The 19,271-nt window shown below is 44.7% G+C and overlaps 1 protein-coding gene across 1 annotated transcript in view; it reads left to right on the forward strand.

Moving 5' to 3' along the window:
• Nucleotides 1-4,199: 4,199 nt before the first annotated feature.
• The window catches only part of SUDS3 (SIN3A corepressor complex component SDS3), a 40,340-nt gene continuing 25,268 nt past the window's right edge, over nucleotides 4,200-19,271 (forward strand). The window contains exons 1-6 of the mRNA XM_002753054.7: nucleotides 4,200-4,497; nucleotides 7,009-7,078; nucleotides 11,799-11,854; nucleotides 13,295-13,366; nucleotides 17,116-17,135; nucleotides 18,701-18,857. Of these exons, the coding sequence (XP_002753100.4) occupies nucleotides 4,356-4,497; nucleotides 7,009-7,078; nucleotides 11,799-11,854; nucleotides 13,295-13,366; nucleotides 17,116-17,135; nucleotides 18,701-18,857 (517 nt within the window). The 5' untranslated portion in view covers nucleotides 4,200-4,355. The remainder of the gene's footprint in view (nucleotides 4,498-7,008; nucleotides 7,079-11,798; nucleotides 11,855-13,294; nucleotides 13,367-17,115; nucleotides 17,136-18,700; nucleotides 18,858-19,271) is intronic.

Here is a 19,271-nt window from a genome sequence, read left to right on the forward strand (position 1 = left end):
GCCAGGGGTGGCCAATCGCACCCGACTGCGCCGAGCACGCCCCGCCCCGCCATCTCAGTCCGCCCGCCCCCTGCCCAGGACCACGCCCTCAGCCTGGCTCCGATAGGCTCTCTACTGACCTTCCCTGATCGCGGGGCACAAGGCCGCGGCCGTATATAGGTATTTGACTGAAAGGGCCTGGGAAGCCGAGAGGTCGATGGAGCCCGAAGATTGGCGGAGTGTCGGTGGGCGGGACACAGCGGGGTTTCCTCAGACACGGAAGACCTTGCAAGTCTAGTAACTCACGGGCCCGCCTGGGGTGCGGTCAGTCTTGTGCTGCTTTCGGGTCAAGGTTCAGGGCGCTTCTCCCTACGCCTTTACTTTTTTTTTGGGAGATTCCCAGGGGCCACCATGTTAGAGCCTTTTGGGAGGACCCCAGTGTCTCGCTAGACCTTGCATAACTTTCTTAGTAATTCTGCCATTAACTGATGTAGCATTTATTTGCCCAGGATTTGTAAACATTTCCTCGATTTAAAACATTAAAAAAAAATCTCTTGTAGGAGGAGTTGCTTCTCCTTGCACTGAGCTCAGCAGCCGTCAGTTTGATGCCGCTGGGGGCAAAAAAAGTTTATATACAGTACCAGGTGCATACTTTGCCCAACTAAGTGTTCAAAGCCCATTTTGATGGGTACAAGGACAACGCTTTAGAAATTTTCAGTTTGCAGATTTTTATGACAGTAGAAAGACTATGGTTGGGGAACCCTATTATTAGCTTAACAGGGTTTCAGCAAACCTGTTCAACATAACCTTTTTCCAGGGCCACAGATCTTAATGATTCTATGTGAACGAGTGGCGAAAGGATAATGAGCTTTGACCGAAGTGTAACGTGATAATCAGAGACTGCTCTTGATCCACGCTAAAGAATAGTTCCTGCCCAGGGTGAAAGTGCATCCTGCTAGGACCCATTTGTGTTATTTTTGTGAAACTGGATATACTGATCAAATCAACACTGGAAACAGAAAACGGCTTTCCTTACCTTTTTTTTTTTTTTTTTTGAGACGGAGTCTCACTCTGTCACCAGGCTGGAGTGCAGTGGCGCTATCTTGGCTCACTGCAACCTCTCCCTCCCAGGTTCAAGCGATTCTCCTGCCTCAGCCTCCTGAGTAGCTGGGACTACAGGCATGCGCCACCATGCCCAGCTAATTTTTGTATTTTTAGTACAGACAGGGTTTCACCGTGTTGGCCAGGGTAGTCTCGATCTCTTGACTCCGTGATCCACCCACCTTGGCCTCCCAAAGTGCTGGCATTACACGCGTGAGCCACTGTACCCAGCCTTTCCTTACTCTTAAACCCCAAAGTCAGTTTATGGACTTTAGAATTTAGTTTGTTATGAATAAATTGTTTCGTTTCAGAAATACATTTTGATCCTAAGTTTTGTCAGATATATAGAGGCCTTGGTTCTCAGAGAACCCTCTATTGTTAACTTTTTTTTTAGGTGAATTCTCGCTATGTCACCCAGCCTGGAGTGCAGTGGCGCAGACTTGGCTCGCTTCAACCCATGCCTTCTGAGTTTGAGCAATTCTCCTGCCTCAGCCTCCTGAGTAACTGGGATTACAGGTGTGTGCCACCATGTCTGGCTAATTTTTGTATTTTTACTAGAGACGTGGTTTCACCATGTTGGCCAGGCTGGTCTTGAACACCTGATCTCAAGTGATCCATCCACCTCAGCCTCCCAAAGTGCTGGGATTACAGGTGTGAGCCACCTTGCCCTGCCGATTGTTAACTTTTTAACTCTAGCTGACAAAATGTGTTTGTGTTCTAAACAGTATACATGTTTCTACTGGTGTTTAAAAATCATATCCCATTCATCACCTGAGGTCACGAGTTCGGGACCAGCCTGGCCAACATGGTGAAACCCTGTCTCTATTAAAAATACAAAAATTAGCCTGGTATGGTGGTGCACGCCTGTAATCCCAGCTACTTGAGAGGCTGAGGCAGGAGAATCGCTTGAACCTGGGGGGCGGAGGTTGCAGTGAGCTGAGATTGGGCCACTTCACTCCAGCCTGGGTGATAGAGCAAAACAACGTCTCAAAAAATAAAAAAAATAAATCATACCTCATTCCAATTGTGATACTCCCCTTTAAAGTTTCAGTTTGGGTGTTAGGGTAGGCAGAGAAGGCCTAGAAGCAAAGAAGTTGTGGAAATGGAGCTGGCATGACTTCAAGTCAAGTCGAGTTCTGAAGGAGGTGTTTCCTGAGTGGTGTGGCTGAGTACCATTTTGAGAAGGGATATAGAAAAAGATTTCGAGGTGGTAAAACATGGTTTTGTACTTGATTTTTACAGGATTATAGCGACTGTCCAAAATCATATTAAACAACTCTATAAGGTTGGGTAAGACTAAAGCCATTAAGAGAATTTTTTTGAGTAGGTCCACCTTCACTAAAGAGCATTTTTGAGTTCTGCAGCTGGCAATCTGGATTTAAAAAATGGGGTAAGTTTTCATCACCCAAGTGCTCAGTTGAGTCTATTCATTACAATAAAAAAGAAATGCATCACCATTGATGCTGTTTGCAGTCAAGAAGATAGAAATAAAACAAGCATGATAAAAATCTCAGCGTCTTGAAACCATTTAGCAATGAAATAAACTTTAAAATTATATAAATGAACTCTGATTTCTAAAATCTTTGCTTTTTCTGCACTATGATTATTCTCCAGACAGGCACGAAAGTTACTCAATATATTTGATTGCAAATAATTTAGATGTGACCCAACAGCACAAAGAAAGAAAATGACTTCATCTTTTGGACAGGAGACAGTTCTGAAATCCTAAGTTTAAATATAGATGGCAGACCTACGGTGAGATCTGAGAGTGACTCTTATTTAGAAGGCGCTTCAGAAGATCTTGGAACTCCTGGAAAGACATCTTAGGATTCCATTCTGGAAATTCTTTAGTTTTGCTGGGAGAAAAAAATCCCTTACAAATAGAGCCAATATTTTAATTAAAACAAGGTAGTAAGTAAATGTCAAAATAAATGGGATGAGAATAACGTTTCATTTTTAGAAGAGTCCATGGAGGCCAATTCAGAGATAAATTTGATCACAAAAGGTCTGAGAATGGGAATATTTTGGTTCCACCCTATTTTTCACATCTGTGTTCATTTTCACTATCGGTTGCGTTTCCTATGGAGACTCAGATGGAACATAAAAGTGGGGCTACTTTGGAGAAACCATTAAAAAAACTTTTTTTTTTTTCTCGCTGCACACAACTAGACCACACTGCTCTTAAAGGGACACCTTAAATCTATCTATTCGCTCAGCAAAACTTATAACGTGTCCCTCTTCTACTCGGAATCACACAAATTCATTCTTGCAGATACGCAACTCTTTTGTTTTTTAAGCTTTCGCATGGGCCTTACTTAGCCAAATTACATCTGGTAGGCAAATTCTCCCCTTCCTCAGTTGAGAGTTCAGAGCAAGCTGTTGGATTAGGCAAAAACATCTTTAAAAAAATGAATATTCAAGGAAGCTGTATCGTGAAGGGCCTGGGTATTGGAGTCTAAAACGTCAGACTGGACGTTACTATTTTTTTTTAAGGCAAATGACAGTTCATTTCTCTCTTGTAAAACTGGGGGAACATCCTATCGTATAAACCTTACACAAACAGAAAGGATTCCCAAGGACTGAGAAAATGCTGTTTTGCTAACCCCAGGATGGCGTATCATCCGTGTCTTTTAGCCCTTAATAATGCTCCAAATAGTCAGAGGAGGAGCCAGGCTGCATGACCACGCACACTCTGGATGTCTAGGTTTCCCGACCTAATTAGGGGGCAGTTCGCGTAGTTCCACTGCTTAAATTAGAGACCACCTCCACCTGCCAAGGGCCCTTCAAACCCTCCTCCCCTAAGTCGCTAACGATCGCCGCTTTAGTTCTGGCTCCAGACGCCGCCTGGCGGCTGTTTCCGTAAGTCGCCGGCGAGCCTCGGGGTCCTGACCGCTGCTGGGCCTGCCCGAGGATTTGCCTGACTCTAGAGAACCTGCCCCCGCCCCTCCCCCACTATACGTTGAGAATTTTAAGACGGCGATGAAAGGGTTGAGGTTGTGGCGACCGGGGCGTCCAGCGGCTTCTTCACTTTCCCAAGAATGGCGGAGTCAGGCCGTCGTCGGGCAGCTCTCGACCCGGAAGTCGCCCGAGGCGCGAGGCCCCCGTTGCCGAGCGCGGGCGCGGGGGGCGGAGCTCGGTGGAGACGGGGAAGGGGTCGCCGCGGCTCCCGCTCCTCCAGTTGGGGGCTCGGTCGGACGCTGCTAGACAGACGGCGAGTGCCCAGCGCGGGTGGCCGCGGTGTCCCTGGGCCACGCTTAGCCGCGGTCAGAGGCGACATGAGTGCCGCCGGTCTGCTGGCCCCGGCCCCGGCCCCGGCTGGAGCGCCGCCGGCCCCCGAGTACTACCCCGAGGAGGACGAAGAGCTGGAGAGCGCCGAGGACGACGAGCGCAGCTGTCGAGGCCGTGACTCGGACGAAGGTGAGTTCTGCAGCTCGCCGGGCCGTCCGGAGCAGAGGTGGGACCGCTTGGGGAGGGGGTGGGGCTGCTTGGAAGAGGGGCGGGGCGGCCTCCGGGGCCTGGGGCTGCGTGGAGGGGCCGCTGGGAGTTGCGGGGCTCGGGGAAGTTACCCCCATCCATGCTAGATTAACGGGGGAAACCTTGAGTGCGTTACACTCGACTGTGATGGGGAGAAGGGACTTACATGTTGTCACTCTGGGGGTCTCTTTAAGACCCTGTCCTCCCTCCCAGCCGTCTCTGATTGAACCTCAGATCTTCACTAGTGGGAATGGGAAACTCATCTATTGAATGCACCGAGTGTAGTTCACCCCTTTTTTGTGTCTGAGAGCATCAGAGTCCTAAGTTGCCCCTCTCCCCCCCCCGAAATGCGTAAGCTATACTTTAGGTGGTACAGGCTTGAGAACTCAGGTTGGTTAAAAAAGGAAAGGGACCTAGAACCAGCGAGATACAGGTTTGAATTTTGCTCTGTCACTTTACTCGGTTTGTAAACTTACGCTTTGCAGCCTCGATTTACTCAGCTGTAATGGAGCTGTTTAATTCCCACGCTTGCACTGGAAAGCACTTTCTAGGGTCGGTATAAGGATTAAATGACATGCGCATAAATTGCTTGGCCTTGTGCAGTAAATGTTCTCCCCATCTCCCACCCCCCCGAAACAGGTGAGAGAGAGGGATTTGCTTAATGGTACCCAGGTGTTATGTTTTCAGTCGGTGCTCTTTACACTGTCATTACAGCGTCTCGAGTCTTGCTTTTCAAACTGGGCTTTATAATTTGGCAAGTGTGAGGAACACTATTTTGGAGGGATGGAGGAGGAGGAAGATGATGAATTGTGAAAAGTCAAGGGAGAAGAAAGAGGGGATAGAGACCGATATATGAGTCGAATATTCTGGGGCAAAATCGGGCCGTGGAGCAAAAGCTAGACCAGCTGTTTGGAATGGGGCATATGTTTTATTCATCTGAGTCTCTGAGTGCCAAGTAATGTGGCTGGCGGGAACTCAGGGAAGGCCTCTTGACTGAAAGAGAGGAGAAGAGTTTGTGGGGATTTGGATCTGCAGCAGCCTTACAAAAGCTGCAGATACGTGACATATAAAGTTGAAGGAACTGCATTAGGTTTAACTCCATCGGAAGACACTGCTTAGAGAGATTTCGACTGTGAAGCACTTGCACTGCATCGCATGCCCACGAGGGGGAGAAGCGGAACCAAAATTGAGTTTTTTCCTTTCTGCTATAGGGGCTATTGAAATTTTGTAGACACTCCAGCCATTAGCTTGTTTTAAGAACAACGTTTAAGATGTTTTGAAACAGTTTTTGTTTGATCATCTGGACGCCTTCTTTTTCCCTTGTCACTTGGAAAATATTTCAATTATTTGTGACAGATTCCCCTTTTTTATTGTATAGTTGGTTCTCCATGTCTGTGGTTTCTGCATCTGTGAATTGAACCAAGTGCAGCTCAAAAATATTCAGGAAAAAAAGCTGGATCTGTACTGAACATGTGCAGATTTTTTCTGTTATTCCTAAACACTATACATTTTATTAGATATTGTAGGTAATCTTTTTTTTTTTGAGATGGAGTCTCTGTCACCCAGGCTGGAGTGCAGTGTCGCGATCTCAGCTCACTGAAACCTCCGTCTCCTGGGTTCAAGCAGTTCTCCTGCTTCAGCCTCCCAAGTAGCTGGGATTACAGGCACCTGCCACACATCTGGCTAATTTGTTTTGTTTGTTTGTTTTCGAGATGGAGTTTCGCTCTTGTTGCTCAGGCTGGAAGCTGCCATCTCAGCTCACTGCAGTCTCCACCTCCCAGGTTCAAGCGATTCTCTTGCCTCAGCTTCCCGAGTAGCTGGCATTACAGGCGTGCACCACCACGCCCAGCTGATTTTTTGTCTCTTAAGAAGAGACAGGGTTTTTTCATGTTGATCAGGCTGGTCTCAAACTCCCGACATTAGATGATCTACCTGCCTCTGCCTCCCAAAGTGTTGGGATTACAGGCGTAAGCCACCGTGCCTGGCTCTAAATTTTGTGTTTTTAGTAGAGACAGGGTTTCGCCATGTTGGCCAGGCTGGTCTCGAACTCTTGGCCTCAAGTGATCCTGCTTTGGCCTTCTAAAGTGCTGGAATTACAGGCATTAAAGGCAAGCTTTTTGCGTAAATCTGACCATAAGTTGGAAATGGCTTTTTCTTTTCTGAAATACGGCTGTCCCTCGGTATCCATGGGGGATTGGTTCCAGGACTTTATGGATACCACATCTGAGGATGCTCAAATTCTTTGCATTGCCCTTCTGTGTCCACAGGTTTCACATCTGCAGATAGGGATGGCGAACTAACTGTATGTGATGTTTTTCATTGATGGCTTTTTGTAGGCCTGCATTGAACATAAATTGATTTTACGGGAGTGTATTGAGTGCACGTTCTGTGTCAGGTGACACAAACTCTGTGAATTATGGTTTTAACTAGTCTCTCTTTCCTAACTTTATTCAGACACTGAGGATGCTAGTGAAACTGACCTGGCAAAGCATGATGAAGAAGACTATGTAGAAATGAAGGAACAGTGAGTATGATTTTTCTGGATCTTTTCTGGAACAGAGTGGACAAAGTCTTCATATGGGTTGAGCATCCGAAATCTGAAATCTCAAATGCTTCAAAATCCAGAACTTTCTGAGTACCAGCATGATGCTCAAAGGAAATGCTCATTGCACTGTTTCGGATTTCAGATTTTTGGATTTGGGGTGCTCAGCTGGTAAGTACATTGCAAATCCAAAATTTGAAAAAATCCAAAATACTTCTGTTCCTAAGCATTTTAGATAAGGGATACTTAATCTGCAGTGACCTTACCTGTATGGTTTTGACCAAAGCGCTTTCAAAGACCTTGTGTATTTGCAGTTCTCCATTTTAAGTTAATTACATTTAATCGGTCTTCACGTTATAAGACTCTGTTGAGTACCCTCTAGAAAAAATCTTGAGGGAAACAGACACAGGGGAGGGAATGGTGTCGTACAACAGGAGAGGACCTTTTACCACTTACTCCTTTATTTTATTTTATTTTATTTTTTGAGATGGAGTCTTGCTGTGGTACCAGGCTGGAGTGCAGTGGAATGATCTCTGCTCCCTGCAACCTTTGCCTCACAAGTTCAAGCCATTCTCCTGCCTCAAACTCCTGAGTAGCTGGGATTACACGTGTGTGTCACCACACCCAGCTAATTTTTGTATTTTTAGTAGAGACAGGATTTCACCATACTGGTCAGGCTGGTCTTGAACTCCTGAGCTTATGATCTGCCTACCTTGGCCTCCCAGAGTGCTAGGATTACAGGCGTGAGCCACCATGCTTGGCCTTTTATTTTTATTTTTTAATGGGAAAACCAGTGGACAGAGATGGTAATTAGTGTCTTGAAGCAACTGGGTTCTCAGCTAAGTGTGAACTCACTGCACTAACATGCTAGACAAGGTGCCAGAGGCCTAGAGAGCTCAGAGAAGCCATGATTGAAAAGCAGGGCTGCTGACTCTTATTTATTTATTTAATTTAGAAGAAAAATTTTTTTTGATATGGAGTCTCACTCTGTCGCCTAGGCTGGAGTGCAGTGATGTGATCTCTGCTCACTGTGACCTCTGCCTCCCAGGTTCAAGCAATTCTGCTTCAGCCTCCTGAGTAGCTGGGATTATAGGCATGTGCCACCACACTTGGCTAATTTTTGTATTTTTAGTAGAGAGGGTGTTTCACCATGTTGGCCAGGTTTGTCTTGAACTCCTGACCTCAGGTGATATACCTGCCTTGACCTCCCAAAGTGTTGGGATTACCAGTGATCCACTATACCCAGCTGGCTGCTGACTGTTAGGCCAATGCTCTGTCCATGTTTGCACGTGTTCTCACCTAAGCCTTCTCATTGTCTACAGACAGAGCCACAGTTGAACAGATCCAGAGAAATGAAAATCCCACTCACTCTTAGCATATACCCAGTTGGAAGACAGTATAAAATATATTTAATACATATTTGTTGAATGTGTTAGGTTTTTAAAGTTCTTTACCTTTTAACAAGATGATCCACATTCTTTTCCTTTTATTTTTTGCAAATGTTTGGTGGCCATCCTCTGGATTCTCTCATTGTTTTTGTGCTTTGGAACTCGAAGGGGTAATTCAGCTAGGTCTAACTAGTGCTGAATAAAGATGGATTACTTTTTTATTTTGTCACCCAGGCTATAGTGCAATGGCATGATCTTGGCTCACTGCAACCTCCGCCTCCTGGGTTCAGGTGATTGTCATGCCTAAGACCCCTCAGTAGCTGGAACTGCAGGCATGCATCACCACGCCTGGCTGAATTTTTTTGTGTGTGTTTTTAGTAGAGACGTGGTTTCACCATGTTGGCCAGACTGGTCTTTGAACTCCTGACCTCAGGTAATATGCCCGTCTTGGCCTCCCAAAGTGTTGAGATTACAGGCCTGAGCCACTGCTCTGGGCCACTTTTTTCTTGAGACAGGGTCTTGCTTTGTCACCTGGGCTGGAGTGCAGTGGTACGATAGCGGCTCACTCCAGTCTCAACCTCTGGGGCTAAATCCATTGATCCTCCCACCTCAGCCTTCTAAGTAGCTGGGCTATAGGCACGTGCCACCATGCCCAGCTGATTTTTAAAGTTTTTACTAGAGACAAGGTCTCGCTATGTTGCCCAGGCTGGTCTCAATCTCCTGAACTAAAGCATTCCTCCTGGTTCAACCTCCTGGAGTGCTAGGATTATAAGAATGAGCCAATGTGCTCAGCCTTTTTTTTTTCTTTCCTTTTGTTTAACAGACAGGGTCTTGCTCTGTTGCCCAGGCTGGAGTGCAGTGGCACAGTCACAGCTCATTGCAGCCTCAGACTCCTGGTGTCAAGTGATTCTCCTGCCTCAGCTTTCCAAGTAGCTAGGACTACAGGCATGTGTCACCACACCTGGCCTGGCTGATATTTTTATTTTTTTGTAAGCGAACACGGTCTTATGGTGTTGCCCAGGCTGGTTTCAAACTCCTGCCCAAGTGATCCTCCTACCTTGGACTAAAAAGGATTGCTTTAATAATTAATATTATCTTTCTTAGAGTTTCATTTCTGAAGCTTTGCTTGCTCTTTATTCTCTTCAAGCAAAGAGCTTGATTTAACCTTGACCATTTGCGAGGTATTTTTACATACCTGTTATTTTCCTCATGCATGATCTCCATGAATGTGAATTTTTTGCTGCTGTTGATTCTTCAGTCTGTTAGTATTGACAGACTCAGAATTCAGAGTATTGGCTGGAACTGTCAAAGTGCTGGAAATTTTATAGCTTGGGTTTCTAAATACTTGTATGTAGTTTACTCATATGTTCTCTCTTCTGTACTTGATTGGCTTCAACATTTTGAGATGGTCTTTTAATTGTGTCCCTTAGTATTTTTTTTTTTGAGATGGTGTCTCACTTGCTCTGTTGCCCAGGCTGGAGTGTAGTGATGTGATCCTGGCTCACTGCAACCTCCACCTGCCAGATTCAAGCGATTCTTCTGCCTCAGCCTCCTGATTAGTTGGGATTACAGGCACCCAGCACTGTGTCTGGCTAATTTTTGTATTTTTTTTAGTAGAGGTGGGGTTTTACCTTGTTGGCCAGGTTGGTCTCAAACTCCTGACCTCAAGTGTCCACCCGCCTCAGCCTCCTAAAGTGCTGTGATTACAGGCGTGAGTCACCTCGCTTGGCCTCCGTTAGTATCTGATGATGTAGAAAATAGTTTTGATTAAAATGGAATGTGTTGTGTGATTCAAGGTGAACACTGAAAGGACATAAGAATTTGCCCTAAAAGAGTGAGATGTGTGAGTCTCAGATTCTGCCTGCTCTCCTCCGCTTAACAAAGAGTTGGGTTCTATTTGCAGCCCTTATTTGAGCACTAACAAGTTTATCGTGCCCACGTGCTCACTTTAGCAGCACATATACCAGAAGGTTATTGTGCTTGTTATATGTTGGACAGTGTTCTTTCAGATCACAAATCCTGTTTTTATCACTGTTAAATTGGGGGTGTTTTTCAGGTAGAAGCAAAAATACTTGCTGAAATGTGATTTATATGTGGAATCTACCTTCAAGCCGACTTGCTGAAGTTATGACTGCCTATAATCCATTAGATGTGAGAGGAGAAAAATAACATTCCAAATGCTTTTGCTTTGTGTGTGCTGTGTACTCTCATCCAGCTGGGGCTGCAAATAAATGCTGCCTTTTAGCTTTTGTTTCTGAATTACTATTATTTCTCTGATCCTAAAAGAGTAGTGCTTTAAAAAAATGACATGAAAGTTTATTGACTTAGTTTTTACACAGCTAAGCCTATCTGTTTAGAAAAACATGCTGAAGGCATAATCTTACTCCCTTTAACTTATAATCTAATTGTAGAGTCGATGTAAGACCTGTGTTTAATGCCATTTCTATGTTGTGTATGTATTATGTTTCTAAATTCAGAAGAAAATGGCATCATACTTTGTTTTTCTTTGTATGTTCTTGCCTGTTTATCATTGTCACTTATTTATTAAACTCTGCTATCTTCATAGTTGTAAGTTTTAGACAGATTCTTATTTATTTATTTTTTAAATTTTCATTTTATTTTATTTTTTTGAGACAGAGGCTCACTTTGTTGCCAGGCGCCGGGTTGGAGTGCAGTGGCACAATCTCGGCTCACTGCAACCTTCGCCTCCTGGATTCAAGCCATTCTCCTCAGCCTCCCGAGTAGCTGGGACTACAGGCGCACACCACCACACCCAGCTAATTTTTGTATTTTTAGTAGAGATGGGGTTTCACCTGTTGACCAGGATGGTCTCGATCTCTTGACCTCGTGATCCACCTGCCTCGGCCTCCCAAATTGCTGAGATTACAGGCTTGAGCCGGCCGACAGATTCTTTAAAGGTGGGATAACCTGTGAGAATCTAAAAATTTGGGGGGAAGAACACAGGGTTCTCGTTCCTTTCTGATCCCTGTGGCTGCTGGTGCATTTGTTTTGTTTTTTTTTTAAAGACAGGGTTTCACCATGCTGGCCAGGCTGGTCTTGAACTCCTGACCTTGGGTGATTCTCCCACCTCGGCCTCCCAAAGTGCTGAGATTACAGGCGTGAGCCACCACGACCGGCCTGCTGGTGCATTTTAAGCTAGCAAGCCGACTTTAGTTTCCTCTCCTTCCTGAGGGGCATTAATGAACATTAATGACATTCCCTTAACCCAGGTAATTTCTGTAGGTAGGTTGTTTTGGAATTGAGTATTGAATGTTTTTATCTGGTAGTGTGACTTTTCTTTTTTTTTTTAATAGGATGTATCAGGACAAACTGGCTTCTCTCAAGAGGCAGTTGCAACAACTACAAGAAGGTTGGTATGTGATTGAATTCTGCATTTCTAAATCAGCTTCTTAATATTACAAACCCTTGAAATCTGTGTATTTCACGTCTCTATGGGAGTTATTTAAAACTTGGTCTGGCTGATCTTGACTATCCAGTACACATTTTGCTGTCTTTTGTTGTCAGTAAAGTGGTGATTTTCAAACTCCTTGATTTTGAAAAATTTATTTCCAGTATGTATGAGATTCTTCAAATAAATCTCATTTGAGGCTTTCAGTGGAACACGAACTGAATGCCACTGTGCCTAAAGCTAGATATTTTTAGGAGGGACATTGTTATTAAAGAATAAAGTTTTAGTATTTTTTTCTAAATCAAATGTTAATGACCTGTGGGTTATTCACATTGTGCTTTCTCCTTTTTGCTTGTTAAATTAAAAGTGGTGGTATTTTGTCAAATGCCGCCGGCTGCTAAAGGCAGTGCAGCATCGGAGTTAAGGTGCAGGCTCTGGAGTTTTGTGAGGGGTTAGAATCACACTTTCCCTGCCTCTAGTGATGAGACCTTGGGCATGCCACTTTCTCTTGCTTAATCTGTTTTCTGATCTGCAAAATGAAGATAGTAAGAGTAGATGTGATTCTTCACGGGGAGCATCTAGCACAGCGGTGTGCACATTGTGAGGCCCCGGGGACAGTTAGCTGTGGCAGTGAGCTCTTTGGTTTCATATTGTGGAGTCCTTGTCAGTGAAACTGCTTTTTCTACTATGTGCTTTTATTGCTTGTAAGTGATCCAGGCCCTTGGACTAGCCCGTGGTCAGGCATTATAATCAGGAAATGCTTCCCTCCACAAGATGGGCCCCTCATAATTAACTGTTTTGTGGGAAGAGCAATGAAATAAATAGCAATTTGGTTAGAATCTCTACCTGATCTGTTTAATAGTGTCACTAGCCACATGTGGCTGTTTAAATTTAATTAATAATTCAGTTCTTCAGTTCCACTAGCCACATTTCAAGTGCTAAAATAGCCACAGGTGGTTAGTGGCTGCCATATTGGACATTGCAGATATGAAACACTTCTACCATTGCAGAAGGTTCTGCTGTTAATCCTTAACAGCATCGATCTAGACCTTACTGATGGAGAAGGAAACTTTTCTGGGAAAGGAAGGCCTGTTGATTGAGACTGTTGCAGCAACTGATCAGAATAGTGTGGAAATGTTGGCACCTTTCCACTCCTGCTCCGTCACTACAGGACCCTGATCCACTGGGTTGGGTGGACTTTAAATAGGTCCCTAATGGTTTCTGCTGTGTGCCTTGCTTAAGAACCAGAGTTAACTGCTGAGGTGTGGCTTCCTTTGGCTTTTGATTTCCTTTGGTATTACTGAAACAGTCAGTGTTGATGCTAGAGAATAATTTTAGGAAACAAAATGTAGAGCAGATTGATATTCACAATAACTTTATGTTTTAAATGCTTGAAATCAGGTACATTACAGGAATATCAGAAGAGAATGAAAAAACTAGATCAGCAGTACAAAGAGAGGATACGGAATGCAGGTAAGGCTCCTTTAAATGGAAATGAATCATCTTTAAATGTTCGTCGATTTGCTGCTCATCAGTGTAAGTAAGCCGTAAGCGCTATTCTCCAAATTGTATCCCAGATATTCTGTCCGGGAGAGTTTTGCAGAAGAGAGATTTCCAAACTGCAGTTATGGAAAATGGTTTCATTTTTTGCTTCTGTTGCTAAAGAATGGCCCAGTAGTGGAGGGTGTCCAAGGAGGCTCCTTGCAGTTAGGTTGTTCTCCCTGGTACCCCAACCCAAGAGTAGTCTTGCACCCTCTTGCTCATGTCTGCATGGCTGGTTTGAAGTACAGTCAGAAGTGCTGATGAGGAAAAGGATTGTAGGTTTTGTCCCTTTTTAAGTTTGTTTCTTTTGAAATTCTGTGCTAGGACTGGGGAGAGTCCTTGTTATTTTCCCCTTGTATTGTTTTTATGAGAATTTAGAGAAAAGGCACACTTTTGATTAGTTGTATACAGTAAATGTATTCAGTTAACAAAAATTAATTGAGCGCCTGCTACATTTAGGCACTGTGATGAATATACAGTCATGTAACACATTGCCTTGACTTTGGGAAACTTGCTATTTCATTGACAAGATACCACATGTGTAAAGCTAAGGAACGCTATGAGTTAAAGAACCATGCAGAAAGTAAGATGTGACAGCTGTTTAAAGTGTGTAAACATGGATTCCTCAGATTATAGGGAATCTTGTGTATGTGTTGAATTTTTAAAGCTCATAATCAGCCAGCAGTTTGGGTGCCAGCAGAGTCCTTGTTCCTGCGATGGTAGAAGTAACGATGGGTTTTAAAATAAGGGCTGGGTGCCACTCCTCATGCTGCTGTAGTCTTTCATTCTGGTCCAGTGACTCTCCCACCCTTCACTCTATCTCCTCAGTGAGAAGCTGCCCAGTGCATACCAGCAGATAGAAAAGGGGCTGAAGCGTGTGTGGGCACTGAGAAAGTGGAGCCCTGGCTATTAACCCTCTGCCTGTTCGCCTCCTACCTCTCCCTACTGTTACCCCATTCTACTCGGTTCCTGACTTGAATATCCTCAACTGGCTGCTCTTCCTAAACTTCCCCTTTTGCAGATAAAGGAGATGGCATTTGTGGAAGGAGGTGGTCCTATGTTCAATCCTGCCTCCTCACTTTAGATCTGATCTTTTAAGTAGAATATTTGCTCTTGAAACCTCAATTTTCCCATCTGTAGAGGGGAATATTAATACCTCATGGAATTGGCATAAGATGGAAATAAGGAAAGAAAATGGATGTGAGTCATATTTCTGAAGTTAGAACAGCAGAGTGAGTATAGAGTTGTTTTTCTTCATTCTGCTCAGACTCTCAATCCTGTCCTTGTGTGTTCTTTCCTTTTTTTTTTTTTTGAGGTGGAGTCTGTCTCTGTCTCCCAGGCTGGAGAGCAGCTGTGCTATCTCAGCTCATTGCAACCTCTGCCTCCCGGGTTCAAGCGATTCTCCTGTCTCAGCCTCCTGATTAGCTGGGATTACAGGCACCTGCCACCACACCTGGCTAATTTTGTATTTTTAGCAAAGACAGGGTTTCACCATGTTGGCCAGGCTGGTCTGGAACTCCTGACCTCAGGTGATCTGCCTGGCTCGCTTTGGCCTCCCAAAGTGCTGGTATTATAGGCGTGAGCCAGCATGCCTGGCCCTCCTGTGTTCTTTCACATTTCTCTCTGCTAGGTAAAAATGTAGAAGAGCTCCTAAATCAGTCACGACTTGAGATTTAAAAAGTACATTCTGCAGAGATGAGCCACCTGCTTTAGTGGTGTCTGGCTGCTTTAACTAAAACAACTGGCATCTCTAAGTGCTAATTGTCATTTCGACTTGTTGGTGCAAGGCATGATTTCTTGGAATGGCACAGGAGTCCAGCTCTCTGGCCCACTTGTGCATGGTACAGGTCTGAAGCTGTTACAGGAATGATCACATTGAGTTGGGTGTGCCTGGATTCCTATGCCCAGCAATTCCCAGTGCCAAAGTAGGTAGGACTTCTGGGGGCTAAAAAAATGATGAGTGGCTTGTCCCTTTCCTCAGTTGATTTTTCTCTGTCAACAACTATTCATCGACATCTGCGCTCTTAATCTGGGGTTCCTGGAACTGTCAAAATTCTGTGCAGTTTGTGTAAATTCGTATATGTGCTTTTTTCTGGGGACAGGTTTCGTAGCATTTGCCAGGTTTGCCAAGGGGCCCATGGTAGGTAGACTGAGAATAGCATCCCTATGAGTTATTGGTCCACTGAGAATCTTTGTGGACTGTATGCACAGCCCCTGCCGCCCAGAAAAGAGTAGAAGCCATGGACCAATTTTGCTTCAAGTTGTGGGTTTGTAGACAGGTTTCTACTCTATTATAAATCTAGGGGTGAGGGAAGCTGCTAGGTAATAGTTTCGAATCATCTGGTACATGGTAGGTGCTAACTTAGTTGTTGAGTGCTGTTAGATAAGGTATCTGAAGGGCATGATGAGTGAAGAGTCATTAGGAAAGACCTCAGGAGTGGGCTGCATTCAGTCAATAACTTGGGAATGTGGACAGGAAATCAGAGGGCATTGCAGGGGCAGACAACAGCGTGAGCAGAGCTTGGCGGCCTGACAGCGAAGCCCCAAGAGTGCCTGGAGCCTCTATCCTGTGGATTCTCTGTGAAGGTCCTTCCTTACTACGCATAGCCCTTCATATAGTGCTTTAAAGCAGGGGTCTTGGCTGGACGCGTTGGCTCATGCCTGTAATCCCAGAACTCTGGAAGGCTGAGGCAGGCAGATCACCTGAGGTCAGGAGTTCGAGACCAGCTTGGTCAACGTGGTGAAACCCTGTCTCTACTAAAAATACAAAAATTAGTTGGGCCCGGTGACATGCACCTGTAATCCCGGCTACTTCGGAGGCTGAGGCAGTAGAACTGCTGGAACCCGGGAGGCAGAGGTTGCTGTGAGCCGCAATCACGCCACTGCACTCCAGCCTGGGTGACAGAGTGAGACTCTGTCTCAAAAAACCCAAAACCCAAAAAACCAGAGTTCTCCATCTCTCAGACTATGGACCACTGGGCTGCATCCCCCCCCAACCTGCTTCCTGCCCACTTAACCTGCCCTGGTTCATGGGAGAATTGTCTTCTACCAAACTGGTCTCTGGTGCCAAAAATGTTGGGGACCACTGCTTTAAAACATCGTATCCACTCTGCTTTTGGAGTAATTGCATTGTTTCTTTTTGACCCATCCAGCCATTGTGGGGACCGTTGAGGGTGGACTGAATGAAAGGAAGGATAACTTTATTTTGCCAGGGTAGTTTGATTTCTGCTGCTCATTTTTTGCCCTCAGGCAGAACTGCCATAGGGCCACTTTTTTTTTTTGAGACCAAGTTTCATTCTGTCACCCAGGCTGGAGTACAGTGGCACAATCTCGGCTCACTGCAACATCTGCCTCTCAGGTTCAAGTGAGTCTCCTGCCTGCCTCAGCCTCTTGAGTAGTTGGGATTACAGGCGAATGCCACCATGCCCGGCTGATTTTTGTATTTTTAATAGAGATGGGGTTTTGCCATGTTGGTAGGCTGGCAGGGCCACATTTTAACTACACTTGAGTACTTCCTGCATCCTTTCCCTTCCTGTATATCAACGTTTCACTGATGAAAACATTTGCTCTGTGTAACATGCTCTCAGAAAACAATTACTGCTTCTAAATGAATGCTAACATTGCTGTCTGGAAAGGTGGCACGGCCTAGCAAATCTAATTGCACTTTTTATCTCTTGCAGAACTCTTCCTCCAGCTAGAAGTAAGTACCACGGATCTTCTGGGTTTGTAGGCTCTTTCTGGGACTGGACTCTTGCCGTCCTGATCTGGTGGCCTTTCCTTTTATCACCAAGAAGATAGTTTGGAAGGCTTCACCACTGTTCTGTTTGACTAAAGGACATTTGGTCTCGGTTCAGACATCCTGTCTGTTCACTTGTTGCGCAGCCTCTGCTTATCACAGGGGAATAAGGAGGACTCACCCCTCACTGCTTATTGACTTTTTTTTTTTTTTGAGAAGGAGTTTTGCTCTATTGCTCAGGCTGGAGTGCAGTGGCGCAGTATTGGCTCATCACAACCTCCACCTCCCGGGTGCGATTCTCCTGCCTCAGCCTCCTGAGTAGCTGGGATTACAGGTGCCTGCCACTACACCTGGCTGATTTTTTTTTTTTTTTGTATTTTTAGTAGAAACAGGGTTTAACCATGTTGGCCAAGCTGGTCTAGAACTCCTGACCCCCATGATCCACCAGCCTCAGCCTCCCGAAGTGCTGGGATTACTGATGGAAGCCACTGCGCCTGGCTTTCTTATTGACTTTAATCCCACATTAAAGCTGTTTGGAAGTCTCTAAGTTATAATGGCCTAATTGTTTGATATTGGTCCTTGAAGCAGTTCAGTCTCTGAATTGGCTCAACAGTTCTGTTTTACAGCTGCAACTCTCTGGGCCAGTAAAAAAAAAGATGGATTTCTAATTTCTAATTTCTAATTTTTCCTTTCATTCCATGGACATCTGAGCGCTGGTTCTGTGTCAGATTCTGTGCTGTGATACAGACATGAGGGCCTGAATCCTGGATGATGTACTGCTCCCAGGGTGGCTAGCATGTGTGTGAGGGTTGCTTTTTGAGAAAGTCATGGTTTTTCATTGTCACATTGTTGGAATCTACTTTCCTTAGATCAGTTTGGTGCCCATAGTCACGCAGCCTGAAGGATCATGTGATCAGCCTGAAGGTATACTCCAGTGAGGTACACACATTCGTAGCCCGCCATAGGCCCAGATGTTGTCACTCACTGCAGTGGCGAGATTTGAAAAGTGGAGGCGTGTACAACTTTTGTCTTAGTATAGTACCAGTATTTGTGTACTTTGGGATTCAGGCACTTCCTAAATGATGTTCCATTCTTTCTTCTTGCTGTATCAAAAATAATAGTAACTTAACGCCATCTTGCCTCAGTATTTTAAAATTATTTTTTGAATATACACAAATTTATCTAGAATCTCCTGTTTCCCTTTAAGCTGTAACTTTATAAGCGATTATTTATCTTTGAGAAATGTGTTTTAGTATAAAATATAAGATGTGGAAAAGAGAAATGTATCTGAGTAGCAAGTGAGGTATGCTCAAAAATCAGCAAAAGTCACATGGGTCTGATTTTATGCGTTCATTGGAAAGCTTGCTCTCAGACATTGTTACTGCAAGTGTATATGAGAGTGAAACTATATTTGCCATGTTTCTAGCAAAGGTGTTTTCTTTGCTGTTGAGGACAGGGTAGAGACCTGGAGTTGGAGCTCCTGGCTCCCAGGGCCATGTACTCCCAGCCTGTGTTTCTCTTTTGCGTAGACTGAACAAGTGGAACGAAATTACATTAAAGAAAAGAAGGCCGCAGTGAAAGAATTTGAAGACAAGAAGGTTGAGCTGAAAGAGAACCTGATTGCTGAGCTAGAAGAAAAGAAGAAAATGATTGAAAATGAAAAGCTGACAATGGAACTGACTGGAGGTAGGAAAGCCCTGTGGGGTGGGATTCTGGGGCCCCTGAGTGGGGCTATGAAGGGCTGTTCCAGTTACTTTTGTCTTACCTGTCAAGAGCAGAGCAAGATGGAGAGTGGGTTTTGACCTCATAGATAGATTTCTACCTCCACCTTCTACTGGCTGTGTGACCTTAGTCAGGCTGCTTAACTTCTCTGAGTCTGTTTCCTCCTCTATGAAATGGGGCTGATCAGACCCTCTCACAGGATTGTGGTTACACCTACGAGTGCCTAGTACAGTGTCCTGTGCATAACAGGTGTTCAATAGTTGATAGACTTTTAATAGTAATTGCAAGCTCTGACTTATGCTCCACTTAATTTCTGGGTCAGCTGCCATTTATATCTTGGTTGTGTTCCCATATTGCTTACCCAAGTCCATCTGTGGT

The sequence above is a fragment of the Callithrix jacchus genome, chromosome 9 (assembly GCF_049354715.1).
Source record: "Callithrix jacchus isolate 240 chromosome 9, calJac240_pri, whole genome shotgun sequence".
Lineage (NCBI taxonomy): Eukaryota > Metazoa > Chordata > Mammalia > Primates > Cebidae > Callithrix > Callithrix jacchus.